The following is a 21,277-nucleotide window of genomic DNA, read 5'->3' as shown; positions in this document are numbered from 1 at the left end:
AGCCTAAACATCGAATTTCTAATGAATGACTTGAATGAGCAACCAAGGATTGCCAAAACAATGAGAGAATCCAAAATTATTGTATGAGCCAATAAAATGTTAGAACACCCACTCCTCTTGCCATAACATGACTTGATTGGAGCATAAATTCCAATTACACGCTGGATTTTTAATCTTAGTGTTCTATCGCCCCCTTAAACTCTATTGAATTTAGCATCGACTCGTCTATTAATAAACTAGGAAGATTAGATCCTCGGTTCCACATCCATTTTCCTCTACAAAAGTTCAATAACTTTCTACAAAAGTTCAATAACCTTTCGCCAACGAGGAGTCTAACCTAGTGAAAAAGGTTTTAATTTACAGACCAAAGGTCTATGTATGTATCAAAAACCTTATCCTTCAATAAATTTTTTTGTCAAATTAATTTCTTGAACCATTCTGGTCCAAAAAAAGAAAAAGAAAAAGATAGAAGATAGTTTCTGTTTGGGCTTCGGGCTTCGGGCCTCAAATTACAAAGGAAAAGAAGCCCAAACAATAAGAAAGAAGAGAGTTTTAGTTGTCTTTTGAACCCGACTCAGATGCTACGAGAACTTCCATTTTCAAGAAATAAAAATATTTATATATAAAATCGAAGATAAAGAGGATTACGGTCTCTCTTGTTCTTCCGAATTTGCATCTTCTCCTTGTTTTGAGAAAGCTCTTGTCTGGTAAGTGGACTGAAATTATTCTTGGCTTACGGTTCCGTACTTATTGTTCTCTTTGTTTTCAAGTCCAAATTCAGTTTGAGTTTGGTTCATTTCGTTTTTGGGTGCTTGACTTCCTCATTGCTTATTTCAGTTTGAGTTTGGTGATTTTTGCAAATGGTTTGTTTGAATTGGAACAGAATGCCATATAAATTTTCCATTTTGATTGCCCATATCTGGGTTACGTCTATTTTGCATTAATTTCTTCTGTGATTGGTTATTATATTGTTGTTTCATTTAGGAGAGGGAGCCATAGCATCTCTCCACCTTTTCGTAATTAGCTGTGGGAGGACTTCAGGTGGGCATAGCCTTGCTCATCTTAGTGAGTGGATCAGTTTTGATAGATTCAGTGTTTAATTTATTAGAATTATTTCCATTATCAGATTTTAGTATGTGATCTTTCACTCAGATTTATAGCATGTTCTTGTCATATTGCAAATACCTGCATGTCACTTCTAAGGGGGAGGGTGCTCATGTACCGGTTTTGAAACTAGTACTGATGATAAGATATATTTTTTATGTAATACAATTGTTTCATTTAAAATTTTATTTTCATGTAAGCCAAATATGAATCCTACAAGATGATTTTCGAAATGAGAACATTTTTTCGCTTTTCCTTCGCAATGGAAGTTCCGGACAAGTATTGCTTAGATTATTGATTTTGCCTCAAAAGGACATTAGCATTGCTTGGATTGTTGATTTTGCTTTTTCACTTTTTAAATGATTTTCCAATTGAAAAAGGTGTGGGACACAGTAGACTACCTAGAATGAAATGATCATGCAATTTGTGAGTGTCCACATATATTTGCCCACTTAGCTTCTGATGACTGTTGGAGTAATAGCTACACTATGTAGGATAAGGAACTAAATGCTAGTACGTATTTAAAGGACCTTGATAATGTGCACTGTTAGACATGGATAGACAAACTAAATTAATGAGAAGTCTTCTGTCAGAGTTAGAGGAGCGTCATATATGAGTACTTTATCAGTGAATTACACACTCTACTGAGAGGAGCAAGTGCCCTCCATGATAGTTGCAATTACCTTAACAGTTTTCATTTCCAAGGCAATTTTAGTATTTTTCCTATCTTTTTCTGCCGTTTCTACAGAAAGAGAACCACTCAGTTTTACTTGGCTTCTGACTAATCATCCCCTAGAACTAACATTGAAAGTATGTTTTGGTCAATTGCCTCTTAAGAAATTTGAATGAGTATCTAACTTGTTGTACGCTGTTCTGCTGACAGTGACATGGTAATGTTTTCTCAGATGAAAAGATGAACAGTCTTTCTATTTTTCATGCAGAGAAAGTAGAAATTAAACAGCAATGTTCTATAAGCATGGTAGTCATATAATTATGGTCTGTTCGCATGATGGGCCAGCAACCTTTAGGGATTTATAAATGTATAAGTTGCTTTCATAGATTTAGCCGCATGTGCATAAAGATTGGTGCCTTGTTTCAGACTTATCATTAGCAATCTTTTGAAGCAGCATATAACTTATACTGTTATTACACTTACTGTTAAGATTATGTTTGTAATTGGTCAAAAATTTTAAGAAACAGTGTTTAAGAAGGCTGCTGAGATCATATGGTTTAAAGATGCTGTGTGACTTCTTTTTTTTTTTTTTAATCTTAATTTTTAACTTTTGTGTTGGTACTTGTGATTTTTCCAAATCCTCAGGACTTTTCAGTTATTCGCATTAGTCTTTGTGTAATCTTAAAAGCCTAGACACAGAAAATTATAAGCGAATTACTAATCCACCCATGTGTTTGCTCCATTCACATATGCTATATTAGAAAACTGTGGCTCGATGCAGCCTGCAAAACTCTTACATGATTGTCTTCCTTTTTTACAAACTTTAACATGACTTTTTTGTTTAGATAGTCAGAAAGGGAAATAAAGGTTGTGCCGTTGTTTTTTCACTGATTAAATTTATGTGCCATCAACTAACTGACTGCATTTCTGAAGCTGGCCAGGTTCTCCAAACATGGGAAACAAGCCTGTGAAGCAAGAAAGCGAAGAAATTTTCTTGAAAGTTGTTCCTCCGTTGGACCGTACATATGTTAGGTGGCTTGCTCGAGATCTTGAGAGGATTCACGGCTTTACACCAGCTAAACCTCGTGCTGTGAAGCCCCCAGATCATTATATTGAGTACATGCATCTGAATGGATGGTTGGATGTGGACTTGGCTGATCCTGATCTAGCCCATTTATTCAAGTAGAATAGATAGTGAAGGTGATGTACTTAAAAGAAATATTTGGGGGAAAAAAAAGATTTCCTTTGACCTAAATCATTGTTTAGTATTACTGGATTGGAATTTGAGTACATAGCATGAGTTGTAAGATACCACAAATTTTTATTTGAATGAAGCATCTCAAACCACTGATTGATGAAAATTAGAGTTTGGAGAAATTAAATTAGAGTTAGGATAAAAATAAGACGCCAACCATACAATCTGGAAGATGCTTCAAAATTATTTACATTTGAATTTTCATGATATGAAAGTTTCTCATGTTCACCACGACTAGCAACATCACATCAGGTTTACAAATCATTACCAAGTCGCATTTACATATCTTTTACGCATCCGTCAATTATTGGACCTACAAAAGAAGCTATTTCTTCTGTTTTGGGCATTCACCAAAAGTGCAATTGGAAGGTATTTAGGTATTAAAAAACATATCATTCGCTGGTCTGACAACTTTCCCGGGCTGGGAAATTGGTTCTTATCAAGGTCTAAAATATCTATAATATCAACGAAAATGACTAATATTATCGCTTTTTTAGGAAGAAGGTATTTTGGAATCTATCCATCTAATTATCGATAATTCCAAGGATAATATCGGAAAAATTTTGGCGCCGAGAATTTCACTCTCTTCATCAACATTTGGACAAAGCATCAATATCGATAATATCAAGATATGTACATGGATTGGGGAAAAAAAAAACCCACAGCCGTGCGCTCACACAAGGGCAACGTCAACCAATTTCATATCTATATATGGGTGACATGTTAACAATTACATGCAAAATTAGTATAGGTCTTGAGATGGAGAAATTTTTGTAACCATCCAATATACATATGACATGTTGAAATTTTTTATTTTTATGGACTATGTGTATTGGAAAATATTTTTACATCTTCCATGTGTACATTAGATGGTACTCGAAGCCTACAAAAATTACTCAGATAAAAATGCCCTTTATATTATTCAAGACAGTATCCCTTTTCTTTTTTTTGGCTGAAGTCTAATAAATTAGACCCAAATTCAAGCCCATGTACTTCAACTTGGGCCCAAACACCAAAAGTCCTTCACACCATTGAATTGTTTGTTTTTCTTTTTCCTTTTTAAAATTAAGATAATTTTTTTATATAAAAAATTTGAGAGATTGCTTGGTTAAAAACATTGGTTAGACATATTTGTATAACACAAAATATATATATATATATATATATATATATTGATCCTCAAATAATTTTATTTGGTATTAATACTCTACAATTTTATGATCAAACCATCCATTTTTAGATTCATTCATAATCATCCTTAAAAAAATTAGACAAATCAAACCGTTCGACATCCAATTGTGTTTTACAAAATCAATGAACAAATAATTTCAAAACTCAATTGAAAATGAAGAAAAACGAGGGTAAGTGCTTCCCTCCATATCTAATAAATCAACCATTCTTTGATAAGCAAATAATAAAAAGAAAAAGAAAAACGAGGGTAAGTGCTTCCTCCATATCTATATCCGAACCAAATTCCTCCTTCTTTCCTTTCCCTCGTTTTCTGCTCTCTCTCTCTCTCTCTCCCGCTTTTTTATTTTTCCCAAACACCAGATCTCACATTCTCACCCACTCCCCCCACCTTCGCCTCCAAACTTTCCCTCCATTTTCTTCCCCCACTTTTTCTTTTTGTTTTTTTTATTTTCAATTCCCTCCCAATTTCTCTCGATCTCTTTCTTTCTCCTTCCCTCCACCAAACCCACCAAAAAAAAACCCGCCCAACCCACAATCCGGTTCGGGTCGCTGGATGTCGGGCTCTCGGGCTCATGACCCGCCGGCTCAACCGCCCCAGCCGATCATGCAGCAGGCCCTCAAGCGGCAGCTCGCCTTCTCCTCCATGAAACCGCCGTTTTCAGCTACAGCAGACTACCACGGCTTCGTTCCCGACCCTCGCCAACTCACTGATTCAGAAGCTTATGGCATATACGTTAAGTCCTCTGTGAGTTTTTGTCTCATTAATCTTGGTTTTTCTTTTTACTGTTATTTGTTTATGTATTTATGTGTTTATTTTTTTTGGACTATTTTGTTGGAGATCTGCTTGATTAGTGAGTGTAATTACTCATTTGGGTTTTAGTTTACTGAAATTAGTTATTGGAATTAGTACTAAAGGTTAGGATTCGTGGAAATTGTTTGGTTTTTATGTTAATAATTGTGATTTTAGGTGAAATTGAAGATTGTATTAGTGTGTATTACAGTTGTTCCTAATATCAGTTTTGACATGATCGAGGAAGTATGTGGTATGGAAATTCTATTGGTGTGATTACAGTTGGGGAAGAATAAGATCTGAACTATGGTAGTCTTCACTCCCAATCAACAAGGGCAGATCTTATTGGTAAAAGAGGAAAAGAATGAAAAGGCACATTAGGTTTTTGGTAATTAGGTGCAAATAATGATTCGTCAACGGTGCTGTTTACATTTGCACCTATAGTATTTTATTACAATCTAGAAATTAAAATCCTATTATGCCTGGACCCCTTACATTCACTAGTGGACTTGTGTTTGCATGGCAAGTGCATCGATTTACACTCTGGCATGTTTTGTACTTTGCTTGCGTTACGAGTAGTATTTTGGTGAGTTGAATGTATAGAAACTAATTGAGGTAGGTTTTTGTTTCCCAAGTTGGCTGTTTCATTGGGCCAGTATCATTAAAGTTTCTGAATCCACGATGAAATATGTATGATTTATAGAGTTGCTATTACTGTTCTATGTTACATATACTTGCTGGCGTGATCTTTTAGTGGCAGTACTACCTTTTGAGAAAGTTGAAATGATTGTCTAGCATCTATTCGTAATCTAATTTTGGAGTGGTTCTGTGGGAGGTGCTTTTGCTCAGTAGCACTTTTGTTAGAAGAAACCCAAGTGCTTCTCCTTACATATTCACTTGGAAGCGCTTCTTGAGTAAACAGCTATTGAGCATTTCTCTAGGAATCACTACTCCTATAACCCCATGAATCATTTGTTCTTTAGTTCAGTCAAACACTAAGCAGACACTGCCAAAAGCAATTCCAAGCACACCCAATGCATTTTTCAATACACAACAAAAGTTAGAAAAATTAAAGAAGCTGTCTGTGTCTCACTGGATTTGTTGGGTTTGGTATTTGTTAGACCAATCTCTCCTCACTATCTTGAACTAGGTTACAATCACTGTAGATGACTGAATAATTTAGTACATATCAGCCTCTGGATTCCTGTATGGTTTGAAGTGCTCAATGGTGCCAATTTTACGGGTTGGTAGTAAATACCAGTCTTAACCTGCTAATGAGGGATGCTAGAGGTTAGCTGACCACAGATCGATCATAGCAGTATACACGATTTTGTGCTTCATAAAGAGCTTTTGCAAGTATGTTCTCGTAATCTTTTGTGTGTGACATGCCTAATTATATCTAAGTGAGGCTGAAAAAGATTGGAAATAGCAGCATAAGTATCTACACACTTACATGATGAAGCTTTCCTTGTCTGAGGCAAAGTCAGACTTGAGACTATTTTGAAAAACAAAAGAACAAGAAGAAGAGTAACTTTTAATATTCTCTTTTCCTCTTGATGTATCCTTTCTTCCCAATAATTATTCATAGAAATCTAATGTATTGCCAACAAAGATATACATCCCTTAAAGTGTGGTTCTTTTTACAACAGAAGATAATAGACTATTTGGAATGGGAACAGTGCTGTCCCTATTTAATCTTTTCTTCTATTCTAGTTCTTGTCTTTTGGCATCGGGTCCATATTAAGAGTTTTAAGTTACTTCTTCACGTGAAGGGCCTGCCTCACTTCTTCTTAGGGCATGCTTCTTGAGGACACTGATACAGTTGCACCCTTGTTGTAGACTGGCTGGCTGTCCCAAGATTCTTTCGCTTTTCCTTCTTATGATTACCCCCCCATGTTTACTGTATTTGAGTGTGAATACATATTAAATTATTCAAAAAATAAAGTTTGAAATGTTGCTTGATATGCGGTGTTTATTCTATTTAATAATCATGTATTCTAAAGGAGTTCATGATGCCTTCTTGGCTGACTTACCGTCTGGGAGTTGGCATGTAAATGCTGGGGGTTGTACTGTTTAGACTCTTGTTTATTATGAATCTTCATGTATCAAATACAAGGTTTTTGGTACACACTTTTGAATAATCTGATATTTATAGAGGAAACTTATAAAATGTAAATTATCTAAGATGGTTTAGGAAATAAGAAAAGGAAAAACATTTGGTTTTACCTTAATAGCAATGATGTTTATTTCTCTGATGTGGCTTTGCAGATGTTAGAATGCACTAGAGATTAGCATGTATTTGTAGAATTATGGATTTATGAATCGTTCCAATTTATAAGTTGGGAAGCTTCCAGTTTTCTTTGTAGAGCATAGTCCGCTGGAAACGTAGATTGGTTTGGATGATGTGCTAACATCTTTCCAGCTAATGTACCTGTATGCGTAATTATAATAATCATTCTCTTCATAGTCATTATGTATTTTCAATTGATCAATTATTTTCATTTTATAATTACTTATATGATATGGTTTGTTCATTTGATGCTAATTTTTTGAATAAACTGAATGGTGGATTAGCAGCTAAAACGGAAGAGTGATGCAGCAGATTACGAAGCTGAGTCTAGTGATAGGACAGCTGCTACTGGATATACTGAAGCAGTTACCAGCCCCCTCCAGACTCCTGTGTCAAGCAAGGTGGGAAAGGCAAACAAAACATCAAGGCTGACAAAGTGTAGCAGATCTGGACCCCAGACTCCGGCTTCCAATGTGGGTGAGTGTTACTTAAATCTGTCAAGTGTGCTCCCATACTTGTAGTTCTATTATATATGCGAGGTAAGGTTTAATTGAGATTTGAAGAATGGATTAGTTGTGTTCCGAAAAGAATGAATTAGCTGATGCTATGAGAATTTATGGGATTTGTTTGCTTGATACTCCCATCTAATCTGTATAATTGACAGGTTCTCCTTCTGGGGCTAATCTTACTCCAGCCGGACCTTGTCGTTTTGACAGCTCCCTAGGTAACAGAACGATTTCCTATGTTTTTTGTTAACTGATTTTATCATTTAGTTATTTAGGTTCTTCATCAGAAAAGCAAGTTAATTTTTTCATTTGTTGTGCAAATATTATGGCAATGTCCTATTATTGCCATTCAGGTCTCTTAACAAAAAAGTTTATCAATCTGATCAAACATGCGGAAGATGGTATTCTGGATCTCAATAATGCTGCTGATACTTTAGAGGTGACTACTTTCCTATCTGTTGTAATGTATTCTATGTCAAGGATCTGTAAATTTTAAGTGTTCTTTATATGCAGGTGCAAAAGAGGCGGATTTATGATATAACAAATGTTCTTGAAGGAATTGGTCTCATAGAAAAGAAGCTCAAAAATAGAATTCAGTGGAAGTAAGGGATTATTTGTATTTGTTTCCTGAAATTTTAACAGCTATTTTTCCACTTTATTAAGTTGTAAATATTCAATTATCCACTGTACATTAGAAGTTACTCAAAATTGAGTGATTGGTTGATTAGGGGACTTGATGTCTCGAGGACAGGAGACGTGGACGAAAATTATCCTAGTTTACAGGTACGGAAAAAAGTGAACTTGTTGCTTGGCATGCTTGTGCTTGGATAGCTTAGTCTTGGCTCAGTTTTTGAGACTGTATGTTTGTTTGCTTAAAAGTACCAATGCTGTTGGTGTTTGTGCTATTATGTCCTGTTATTTGTTGTTTTTCTGTTCTCTCTTCTTTTTGGACGCACCAGTCCCCAACCTAACTATCATTGTTGATTCCAAACCTAGACTGAAAGTGTTAGCTGATTAAAAAGGCTGCATTTACTTGCAAGGAAGTAAATAACCATATAAATCTGAAGTCAACATCCCTTTTACTGACTGGTTGGGTTTTCTGTGGAAATTGCTTTCCATATTTGAACTTTAGCATGATATCGTTACTGGTCATGTTACCTAAGTCTACATGTTTTTTCCAGTTCCAATGCATTCAAATATGAATAACTGGCATGACAAAGCGGGATTTTATGTTCTTGACTCGAATAGTTAAGCGTGTTAGATTTCAGTCCGCATGTTTTGTCCAGTACCATTTTTCAGCCTAATGCATTCAGATATGAATGATTGGCATGACAAAGCAAGATTTGCCTTCTTGATTAGATTACTTTGACAAGACTTGTTTTTGGTTGATCATGCTAGATTTCAGTCCACATTTGTCCAGTTCCAAGTTTGTGTGATGCATTTGAATTTCAATGACTGTCATGAAAAGAGCAAGATTTGTGTTATTGGTTGGAAAGAGTTTCCAAGGCCTTTGTTTGCTTGTGCTTCCTAAGATTAGTGTCATGGTTGATTAAGACTAGAGACAATGGATCATACATAACATATGTCAACTATTCATTGCACGTCATAGCAAAAATAATGTTTGCCAATTCTGAAGTACAGATGTGACCTCATTCACAATTTCCTTTTTATCCCAGGCACAAGTTGAAAACCTATCTGATGAGGAGCGCAGATTGGATCAGCAAATAAGGTTAATCCTTGGCTGATGCTGCTTTTTCATTCTTTCCTATTGTTATTTGTTGTTTTGTGCTGAAGCTATTAAATTGTCCAGAGAAATGCAGGAAAGGTTGAGGGACCTGAGCGAAGATGAAAGCAATAAGAAGTAAAGTTTTATCCTTTAATGTTCAGTATTCAATTACATTCCATGGAAGGTCATCACTGGCTAGTTTTTAACATTCTATTTTTAGCTTACCCTGTTGCAATTTATGCAAACACTTATCTCAGTTTTCCTTTTTACTTTGGTAGATGGCTTTTTGTTACTGAAGAAGACATCAAGGGCTTACCTTGCTTGCAGGTAAAGTTTTGGTGTTTGCTATTCTCATCAATGCAATTATCATTCTTCCCCACTCTGTATTTTCTAACAAAATGTTCTCCTCTATGTTGTTAAACTGAACGTACGATTTATTGCTTCTATCAGAATGAAACCTTAATAGCAATTAAAGCTCCACATGGCACCACTCTTGAAGTCCCAGATCCTGATGAGGTAGTTCAGGACAAAACATTACTTATTAAAAAATTTCTATAGCCTTGTACATTCTTAATATTCAATCAAACTTTTGTATTATGTACTAGGCTGTTGACTATCCCCAAAGGAGATACAGGATGGTCCTGAGAAGCACGATGGGTCCAATAGATGTCTACCTTGTCAGGTATTGTTGTTTCATAGGACATTATCGTTACTTTAAGAGCAACAGTGAATGGTTTCTCCTGCTTGCATAGTCGAGAATTACAATGAATTTTAGTAATCTCTCTCTCTCTCTCTCTCTCTCTCTCTCTCTCTCATGCTAGTCAATTTGAGGAGAAGTTCGAGGAGATTAATGGTGTTGAAGTACCTACAGACATCCCCTCAAGTTCAGGGGTTAATGAAAACCCAGCTACAACAATGGTCACAGAGAATAGAGGGAAGGATGTTGAAATTCAGGGACCAGATGATCATAGAATGTGCGCTGATCCCACTGCTTCCCAGGACATCATGAGTGGGATGATGAAGATTGTTCCCTCAGATGTTGATGTAAGTTTGGCTTCCAAGTTGATTTTACCATTGCCTATTTGAAAGATTCAATATGCTAAAAAAAATGTATTCTTCATTGGTTGCCTTTAGTGGGGCTGGGAAGAATACTTCTGCACAAGTATCATATTATGCTCTTGAGATGTCTGTAGAAAATTATCCTGAAAACTAGTATTTCATGAATTAACAAAATTTTAATGGAAGTTTCCCTTTTCATTAGATACTTCTGCTAATCCTATTTTAATTGCAAAACATCTTCTAGAGTTCTAGTTATTTAGCCAAATAGGTATCTTTTCGTACCTTGTTAAATGACCCTTTACACATTATGGCAAAAAAAAAATCATTTACAAAAAAAAAAAAGGTGTGACATGTTAAATTGTTTTTTGTTGTACTGAGGAAAAAATAACTTTGACTTACAGTGTGAGCATTTTCTGTTACCTTTTTTCAGAGTGATGCAGATTACTGGCTTTTATCAGATGCTGATATTAGTATCACAGACATGTGGAGAACAGAACGTATCCTTGTCCTGAAAGATGTTGTCTTTCTTTCCATTTATTATTATTTGGGGTCAATATTTCAGTGGTCAAAATATGTCTACTGAATTTCTTAACTATCAACTATAGCTGGGGTTGTATGGAATGAGTTGGGTGCAATTGATGAAAATTATCCCATGGTTAACGTCAGCACACCACAGCCGCAAACTCCGCCATCCAGTTCTACTCAAGTACCGGCTACTGCCAACCGTACTAAGACTTGAAACCTAAAAATGATTCTTACTGAATCTAATTGCAGAAGTGCACTCTTTTTTTCTGAGAACCTATGATGTCCAACCATCTCATGTATTTGTTTCACCGGCGGAGGTTGGGTTGAAGGTTCCGGTAAGTGTTCCCGGAGGATCCATCTGAGGAACAAAAGAACAGTGGAACCAAAGATGGAGGTAGCTGCATTGTTGTACATTAATGTAATATACATATCCATGAGACGGTGGCTAATAATTAAGAGGATACAATTGTTAGTACATCATGTATATTATTAGAATTAGCAGGCTTTTCTTGTATTAACCAGAGTGAAGTAGACAGTAGACTGTCTAGTAATAAGTCTGGATAAGGTTGGATAGGGAGAATGTCGGGTAGTTTCAGGACCCGAAAAAAGGAAAGGATTTATGTTCTGATGCCTCGTTTTGTTTTGAATAATACCGATGAGCTATTTTCTGAACTAGAATTACCACATTTTGTGATGCCCAAATACTCTGCAAAAGGGTTGGGTCTTGCCATTGATCATCAATTTATAATTTGAATTTACTCCATTCTTGTTCATGTGATTTCAAATGCCCCAAGTCCAGGCGGTCATTTTGCATGATTACCATCTCAATCACCTAAACTGAAGTTGCATTGTAGAAACTCCGAGTTCAAACACTTAGATATTAGACTTTGCAATTTTGTATACAACCCGTTAACACGAGAGGAATTTCCATTGTATAAACTCCAAGAGACTTGGGAAAGTATATAATATATAACCATTGATTGGCAGATGAGTAAAAAGATGACTGAGAAATCATACAGCTGATTTTACAAACGAGGGAATAAACCATAACTTTACAAGCAAAACTCCTGTTTATGGATTAAGTAACCGAAGAAGTTACTTCTCCTTTTCGACTTTCTTTCTAATCCATCTGGCTACAATGGGAGTGAGAGCCACTGTTGGAAGAAACCTAATTGGAGAGATGCAGCCTTGTGTGCAGCATATGATCAGAAAGCGCGTGGAAATAAGATGTGCACAGGTAAATTGGAGAGTTAAAATCTAAAATTTAAGTGAGAAAAGTGTATGGTACTGTGATCAGAAATATTTTTTTTTATATTTAATTAAATTTTATTTATCAAATAGAAACTTCATTAGATAAACTTTAACGGTACAATCAAAGACATCTAAAATATCAATCCCAAGACGGCAACAAACTAACTTGCTAAAAGCAAAACTAACGCAGACAAAAGCCGCACTAAAACTATTAGCTCACATCACCACAATTAGTCATAAGTCCAAATAAAGCGCACAAACCCAATGTAACCAAAATCCTAAATCAACCCATGAGCCTAAACAATCCCTACCACCACCACCTGAAGAAGCGCATCCCGGCCAAACCCATCACCGCATTTGTAATAGATCTAGGGAAAATATGATTTTCAGCGATCTACCTACGTATAAGAGCGAACAAAATAAACGAAAACAATAATTTTACCAAAGAACAATTGGGTGATTTGAAGCAACCTCCGTCAAAGATAATGTAAAATCAAATTTAAAGAACATGAGCGGCGTTTTGGAGTAGGATTTGATTGAGAACATAGACTAAAAGGAGTGATGGGGTACTTCAATCTAACCATGACTTAGAAGAAATTGTTGAAGAATATGAGTCCCACATCGGAAACTTTACTAACTAAAATACAATATATAATTAATGGTTCTACTAATAATATCACCGAGACCTTTTGTGATAAAACCCCACACCTACTGGGCTTTGTAAGTGGTTAAGTTGGGAACAATATCAGTGTTGTTGGTATTGGTAGTGGGCCGATGACCCGTCTCTCTGAATTTAACAGTGTTAACCCTAAATAAAACAAAAAATATATCTAAATTACAATATGAAATAAATCTCTATTACAATAGGACTAAATAATAATTGGTAAGTAACTAAAATTCTAACTAAATAAGGAACCAAAAATCACCCAACTTGACAAGTGAGTCATAGAACACCATACTCAACATTGACCAATCGAACAACTGTAGAGAAGGCCTTGTCATAAACCACCTTGTGAAGAAATAAAGGTATTAACACAACAACATCATCGGCAATGACCATAGTAGTAATGCAACAGAAAAGGGGCAGAGCAAGACAAGGCAAGGTAAACCACTACAAGAGGCTTTTTATTCAAACTGCCCCAGTGGATTTATTCACTAACCCAGTGTCGAAGCCACCTAAGGACTAGGGTGGGCCCAGGCCCTCTCTCATTTTATTTATTTTTTACTCATAACTTATACGTTTGCTCCTTGGAGTAAAGACTCTTTTTTTTTTCTCTTTCTCTTCCTCTTTTGATTAATTTAAGCTTTGTGAATTCCCCTTTCCCCTATTTTACATGTCTAAGTAGGGTATCTTAATATTGGGATTTATGAACATTTTTTGTATTTCTTCTTTCTGTTGAAGTATAAATTATTAAATTTTGAGTCTTTAATAGTATAGATGATGAAATTAATATTCAACCATGTTAAAATATGAAATTCAGGACAATTATGATTGTAATAAATGGATAAATTATTAATTAGTATGAAATGATATTATTAACTTATTAACCCGTTTAGCGCTTGAAGACTCCTATTCGAATTATTTTTAAAATTTTTGTGAAAGGCCCCTTCTAATGTGAAATCCTGGCTTCCACCACTGCACTAACTTAAAATGAAAAGACGAGAAGATAAGAGGAGGAGGGGCAGTGACACTTCTTCCTCCTCCCCTCTCTATGGAATTTTCCTTTAAGACTCATAGAGAGAGAGAGAGAGAGAGAGAGAGAGAGAGAGAGAGAGCGACTCTGATGCTTCAAGCTTTAAAATAACTATTCATTTGTAATTTTTTATTGATATTTGATATCAGAAAGATGTTAATACGTTATTTATACTCATGTAAAAGCGTGAGGATGCACTATGGAAATAGTGCATTATTTTAGTGTAATGGAACACCCACACACAGAAATGTATTAAAAATAGTTGGTTGGATTTAGTATTTAAATTATGTAATTAGAGGTCGACGGCAAGCCCTATCCTATGGGAATAAAAGCAATGATATTTATAAGCACGTTTAAAAACATGTCAAGGAAAGCCTTTGGAATCTCTATATCAACTTCCAGCCGGTTTCTTGCTTCACCAGTCAAAGAAACATGAGTTTTACCCAAAAACACAAAAACAGAAAAAGGGTAGAAACGTGGGCTTGAACCAACATGCCCAGCTTCGCTTCCTTATTCTGAACAATAACACATTCAACTCTCTTTCCCTTTTACTCAGGGGCGGATCTTAAGCCAGGGCAGGGTAGGCTGCCGCCTACCCAAAAATATTTCACTAAAAAAAAACCTATATATAAGCTATGTAATTGATATCCATTCCATGTATTGGTATACACTCTTGCCCACCCAATCCATATAAAACCCACAGCACAAGCCCACTCAAACTTTAAAAAACTTAAAATAAAAAATAAAAAATTATAACCAGCCAGCTCATATTATGAATGGCCCAGTCAAACTTTAATAAAAGAAAGAATATAACTTAAGAAGCCAAATAGTGGTTGTGCAGTGCAATTCCAGACAGAGTCGGGAGAGCTTCTTGTCAACGCAAGTCTTGGCTATGCTGTGCAATCGTGGACACTAGACAACCTCTTCTTTTCTCTTCTCATATACAAGGAAACGAGTATTCTTCTTAATTTCTTCTCTTTAATTATCTTCTTCTATTAGGTTATTCCTAAAATAAATGTATGCATCTTAGTTTTAATTTTAATTTGAAATTGAGTTTTCTAGGGTTTAATTAGGAATGAAATATAATTTTGGGATTTTGTTGAAATTAATTAGGTCTTTGATTTTAAGAATTTTGTTGAGATATTTGATTTGATGTTGGCATTATTGAGATGTTTGATTTGTTGTTGGTATGTTAATGTTTGACTAAATTCATTGATGCTATTATGAGAAATTGTTTGATTTTTTGTTGAGATGTTTTATTACAATTGAACATTACTATCGCATTGATGTATTTAATGATGTGATAGATTGCATGTTGAGGGAGTTAAATGACAGATTTCCAGATCAAACAGTTGAACTTCTTATTCTTGGCTCAGCATTGGATCCTCGTAATTCCTTCAAATCATTCAATATTGGGCATCTATGTAAACTTGCTGAGAAATTTTATCCTGCTGATTTCAGTCCAAGTGACTTAAAATGTTTGGAAATTGAGTTGAGGTATTTTCAAAATGATATGCATCGTCTTCCCTGCTTTAAGGACCTCACCACTCTTCCTCAGTTATGTCAACAATTGGTGAAAACAACTTTGGCATAAAACTACCATTTGCTTTACAGATTGATTCAGTTGGTGTTGACTCTTCCTGTTTCTACAGCAACAACGGAATGAACTTTTTCATGTATGAGAATTATTAAGAATAGACTTCGAAGCACCATAGCTTGATGAATTCCTTGCTGATTGCATGATTCTCCACATTGAAAGAGAGTTTGCTAATAGTATCGATAATGAAGAGATAATTGAAGAATTTAAGATTTCTAAGCCTCGTAGGGTACAATTTTAGATTAAAATAGTTTAGTTTTTGTGTTGCATTGCATTTACTTCTTGTTTTTTTTGTTAAGCATTTATTTATGTATAGATAGGCATATTTGAGGGTAAGGCTCATTACGTCCCCCCTAACTAGGTGTATCTTTTTATTTTTATCAATAAAATTCACTGCGTACCGTCGAGTTTTTAAGGTAAGTTTCGCCTACTGACTTTTGAATCCTGGATCCGCCACTACTTTTACTGTTGTTAGAATTTCAGTATTCAACTCAAAATCAATTGATAATCGATAAAGAGGTCCAAAATTATATAAACTATTAATGCAATGTTTATACTTCCTATGTGAGATAATAGTCTCAACATGTCCTCTCATGTGTGATGTAACTCAGTCCAAACGTATACAACACAATGAGTAGGTGATATAGGAGCCTGTGAGCCGTTGATTATGTGCAATTGCTTCTATTTTTTCCTCTATTTTGTGAGAGCTTTTCACATCTCCTTTATTGTAATGGCTCTTTGTGGCTTGTAATTTTTTCAGGTGACATATGAATACAATTCCAGAATTTCTCAACAACAAAAAAAAGGTTGCGATTTATTTTGTTTGAGTAAAATAGCGGTGCGAAAATGACAAGTGCTTGTTTTAGTGATAATTTTCTTGTTAATATTGGAAGGAGAGTCCCAAGTTCCAATCCTCATTCCATATTTTTAAAAAATAATAATAATGGCGCGTACCACAATAATCAAACAAAGGCAAGGCTTGCATTAGAAAAGAATTGTAATATTATTTACCAAATTGCCTAATGAAATAGAACAAATATAGTTAAGATGTTTTCCTAAATAATTTTGTTTGTGAATAAATTATCTACACCCTAAATATAAAAAATCAAACCACTGCCAGTCCAAACAACTTTCCCGCGTGCTTCTCTACCTCGTCATAATTAGCGAAACACTTTTTCGTAATCTGCTGAAACGTATGCAACGTCAGCAAGCTATCTGAACCGGCCTGGTGGCACTTCCCGACCGCCCGGTTCACCTCCAAACGTTTCGCAACTTGCTCCAACCCTCCGTACAAGCCATCACAGAAGCGGATCATGTGCTTCACGTCGTAAACTTTATTTCCGAAAAAGACCCTCACAATTTTCAAAAACTCCTCCAAGTCTTTCAAGCCACTTGGCAATTGCTGGCGGGTCAAAATCTTGACCAGGTACCCGAAGTCGTACGCACTATGGAACGTGACCCAGCTCACAGACTCGTTCAGGACGAGCCCAGATGACATCAGCTGCTCAGCGAACCGGGCCGAATCGATCCCCTCGGACCGGTTGCGGTCGAAGTCGATGCCCTGGCTGCGGAGGAGGGCGATGGAGTCGGGAGCGTGGCGATCACGCGTGACGTCGAAGTCGCTGAAGTTGAACTCCCATATGAAGCTCGTGGAGGAGGAGCCGAGGTAGGGGAGGTTGCCGTGGGCGTCTGACAAGGTGAGGCCAACCTGGATGAGGTTGAGGGCGTCGACGTTGGATTTGAGAGTCTTGTAGTGATCGGAAGGCTGTAAATCGTGTCTGTACGGCTGCCGGAATATCAGGCCCGGAAACTCCGTGTCCATGGAGATGTAAGTGTAGTTGTCGATCACGGAGCGCATCAATTCGAATTCGGATTCTAAATTATGAGCCCACACCTGCCGGATCTTGATGGGCTTCGGACTTGAGCTCGAACATTGATCCTCGTGGACGTACATGTTTTAGTAGGCTGAGTCTGAATCGACGGAGAAAAAGCCTTACGGGTATTGGATGAGTGAAGAGTGGCGTGGGGGTGTGTGGTTTATATATGGAGATAGGAGGAGGGTGAAAAGGGATGTTGCCTGGAAAAAGACGGAAGTCAAATTACTTCTGCGGGTAGGAGAAGAGATAGAATTGCTCATATTGGCTGTTGGCTTTCCCTTTTTATTCTCTCTCTCTCTCTCTCTCTCTCTCTCGCTTTCTTTCCAATTTCCAATTCTTATATTTTCTTTCCTGAACCCATATGTCATATTCACACATATTGACTCATATTTTTATTCTTCTCCGCTATGAGGTATTTATATAAGTACAAAGATGTGTTAACCCTAATAAAATAAAAAATATATCTAAATTACAATAGGAAGTAAATATAAATTATAATATAAAATAAATCTCAATTATAATATGACTAGATAAATGGTAAGTAACTAAAATCCTAACATAGTAAGGAACCAAAATCCTAACTAAGTAAGGACTCGCCAACACTCCTCCCGAAGTTGGGCAAAGATATTTCGTAGGCCCAACTTGACAAGCGAGTCACAGAACACCATACTTGAGAAGCACCAATTGTAGAGAAGGTCTTTTAGTCAACCACGAGTGAAACAAGTGACAAACTAAAGCAAAATTTGCAGCGAAAACACAAATGCAAACCCTAAAAATAGGGCACATAGCGAACACGAAACCTTGTGAGCACGGCAATAGGTAAGGCGAACACGATACCCCGTGAGCACGGAAGTATATAAGGCGAATACGTAAATCCGTGAGCACGGCAAAGAGGTAAGGCGAACACGTAAACCCTATGAGCACGACGGTAGATAAGGCGAACACGTAAACCATGTGAGCACGGCAGATAAGGTAGAACACAAACCCTCCGAGCACGGCAAAGAGGTAAGGCGAACACGTAAACCAGTGAGCACGAGAGCGATAAGGCGTAACACAAAACTCGTGAGCACGGCAGAGATATGGCGAAACCAAACCCTAAAAAATATGGTAAGGCAAGGTAAATCCAAACCTTGAAAAAATAAGATAAGGTAAGGTAAAGAAAGTCAAGAGCAAAAGCAAGGTCAACGAGCGTGACCACAATATAAACACACCAGCAAAGGCATGAGCAACAATACTTGCACCATAACAGGCAGGAGCAACAATACTGGTACCAATAACAGCAATACAAGGCACTGGCACCAGCAAAAGCATCAAGGCAAAGGCATAACATGCATCATCAATAGTAATCAACATTGTCCCCAACAAAAGTCATAATAGGCAGGAGCAATAACATTGTCCCCAACAAGAGACCTAACAGGTATGAGCAACGATACTGGTACCAACAAAGGACATAGTAGTCAACAGCAATAAGAATGATAAATACTTCCATTATCGCAGAGACAACTTTTCTTCACTCCTCATGGTAAAACAACTGTGGCAGCAAAGAACAACAAACAACTTCTCTTCACTCCTCTCTCCCCAAGAGAAGAGTTCGTCGAACCATAAGAAAAGTGGCGCTTAAGAAATGCGGACTTACCCTCGACGTAGGAGAATCAGCCATGGCAAATAGGTAGCTGAATTGCATCGGAATAGATGAGCAGTAGTGTCACTCCCCCTCAAATCCGATTATGTATGAGAGTCGAGATTTGGAGAAAGTAACACCTAAATAAATAGAGAGAAAGAAAACACAGATGTTTCTGGGTAGGAAGTGCAACACATTATCAAATGGGAAAAAGGGCCATATAGGTGTGCACAGAGAGAGAGGACCAGAGCGGTTGTGCAAAGGGAACAACAGCAGTGTAGCTCAACAGACAGAGAGAGACAAAGGCCAGCTAGGAGAAGGCTCGGCAAGTAGTGACGAGGCTCGCGGAGGTTTGAGATGGCTCGGTGAGCGGTGATGAGGCTCATGGAGGAAAGAGATTAGGCCATCAATGGCCAAGGGGCGTGTTGCCCATATGGTATACATTTAAATGAGAGGCTCGGCTATGAGCGCAAGAGACTGAAACTAACATGGGCTCAATCTAATTTTAACAGAAAGCAAGCTCATAGAGAGATGAAAAGTAAGAGAAAAAGGCAGCAGTAGGCATAGATAGCGAAAAAGAAAGGTAATGACTCAACATAAACACAGTAAGGCTAGAGACAAGGGTAAAATTGCAAAAAAGTGCGACTATGGCTAAGGTAGAAGAAATATATGTTGATTATTAAGGAAAGGAGAAACGGGGATTTACAACAAGGTGAAGACCCATGATAAGTTAGGAATAAGGAACACCCATGATGGGTTAGGAATGAGGAACACCAACGACTCTCAATTTGTCAGAGGATCTCAAGGATTAGCAATGACTCTCAAGGAGACCGCAAACACAGGTCACAAGAAAACCTAGGCTCTTATACCATGTCAAATAAAGTAGGGCAAATATTCAGTTATGCTAAGATATACACTCATATTCACACATATTGACTTATATTTTTATTCTTCTACACTATGGAGGTATTTATATAAGTACAAAGATGTGTTAACCCTAATAAAATAGGAAATATATCTAAATTACAATAGGAAGTAAATATAAATTATAATAGGAAATAAATCTCAATTATAATATGACTAGATAAATGGTAAGTAACTAAAATCCTAACATAGTAAGGAACCAAAATCCTAACTAAGTAAGGACTCGCCAACATTTTCACACGTCTCTCTACCTCCCCCAATTCTCTCTCTCCCTCCTTCCTCTCCTCCCCATCGCAGTGCTTGGCCGGACTTCTGCCAATACTACACTCAATCAATTCTTCAAATTGGAGTTTGGTCGGGCCCAAATATATTCTTGTGTTTTGTACTTGTTTTGATCTAGAATAAAATGACATTTTCTGTGATTACTGAGGTAGGAATAAATTACAAAGATCAATAAAAAAGGGAAGTCACCGTATCCTTCTTTAGTTTTCCAACATGTGTTGAAGCCTCTCCCCTTTTGTAAAGTAGATCCACTACTCTTGTTAGAGAGTGCGCATGAGGACAGGCCTTGGCACATCAGTTGGTCTTATAAGGAGCTCCTCATTTATATCCTTCCACAACTTGTTTGTTGAAAACATGAAGTGTCCCTTGCTTTGAGACTCCATCTGGCGGAGTGGTGACAGAAGTCCGACGAAGCACATGCGATGGGTAGGAGTGGTGGCAGAAGTCCGTGAAGCACTGCGATGGGAAGGAGAGGAAGGAAGGAGAAAGAAAATTGGGGGAGGCAGAGAGACGTGTGAAAAGTGGTCTCTAATTCAGTAGGGTTTTTTTTAAAAAAAAAATTTAACTAAAGAAAAATATATAAAATATTATCTCCTTAAAAAAAGATTAATATAATTTTAAAATGAGTTGATTCTCCATATCAGCAGTCATGTAAGATGATATTAAAATATAGTAAATTTATGTGATAAGTATAATATTACCCATAATATGATGGCATATTAAAACGTTATATTACGTATCATTATGTTATCGATAAGGAATTATAAAAAGTATTATCCTACTTGCATGAAAATTTCTCTCATAGATGGGGGTATTATTGGTTAGGTGATGTTGGCGTTCGGTGGGAGCAAAGAAAAATTCTGCCTACCACGTCGATCTCCTTTTATTTATTTATTTTACTATGTTTTAAAT

The 21,277-nt window shown here is 36.7% G+C and overlaps 2 protein-coding genes and 1 pseudogene across 4 annotated transcripts; 2 read left to right on the top strand and 1 right to left on the bottom strand.

Annotated features, from left to right (window-relative positions):
* The first annotated feature begins 552 nt into the window (after positions 1-552).
* On the top strand, positions 553-3,138 carry LOC103343981 (aspartyl/glutamyl-tRNA (Asn/Gln) amidotransferase subunit B). Of its 2 annotated transcripts, none has more exons than XM_089043874.1 (2): positions 553-707; positions 2,711-3,138. In XM_089043874.1, exon 2 carries the CDS (start codon positions 2,730-2,732, stop codon positions 2,961-2,963), a length of 234 nt encoding a protein of 77 aa, XP_088900000.1. In that variant the 5' UTR covers positions 553-707; positions 2,711-2,729; the 3' UTR covers positions 2,964-3,138. The 2 variants fall into 2 exon arrangements, with proteins under 2 accessions (XP_088900000.1, XP_088900001.1); XM_089043875.1 differs by lacking the exon at positions 553-707 and adding an exon at positions 731-1,065.
* Positions 3,139-4,526: 1,388 nt separating this feature from the next.
* E2F1 (E2F transcription factor 1) lies at positions 4,527-11,797 on the top strand. Of its 2 annotated transcripts, none has more exons than XM_089050387.1 (14): positions 4,527-4,968; positions 7,588-7,780; positions 7,968-8,027; positions 8,163-8,248; positions 8,323-8,411; positions 8,538-8,592; positions 9,486-9,538; positions 9,620-9,670; positions 9,814-9,862; positions 9,986-10,051; positions 10,141-10,217; positions 10,357-10,579; positions 11,025-11,091; positions 11,200-11,797. In XM_089050387.1, exons 1-14 carry the CDS (start codon positions 4,777-4,779, stop codon positions 11,331-11,333), a joined length of 1,395 nt encoding a protein of 464 aa, XP_088906513.1. In that variant the 5' UTR covers positions 4,527-4,776; the 3' UTR covers positions 11,334-11,797. The 2 variants fall into 2 exon arrangements, with proteins under 2 accessions (XP_088906513.1, XP_088906509.1); XM_089050383.1 differs by having other exon boundaries at positions 4,579-4,968; positions 7,591-7,780.
* Positions 11,798-16,645: 4,848 nt separating this feature from the next.
* Positions 16,646-17,798, bottom strand: LOC103344100 (putative CCR4-associated factor 1 homolog 11 pseudogene; annotated as a pseudogene).
* Between the last annotated feature and the right edge of the window lie 3,479 nt (positions 17,799-21,277).

Source organism: Prunus mume, linkage group LG1 (assembly GCF_029339155.1).
Source record: "Prunus mume cultivar Tortuosa linkage group LG1, ASM2933915v1, whole genome shotgun sequence".
Classification (NCBI taxonomy): Eukaryota; Viridiplantae; Streptophyta; class Magnoliopsida; order Rosales; family Rosaceae; genus Prunus; species Prunus mume.
The sequence above is the reverse complement of the archived record's forward strand: the minus strand, read 5'-3'. Positions and strand labels throughout refer to the sequence as shown.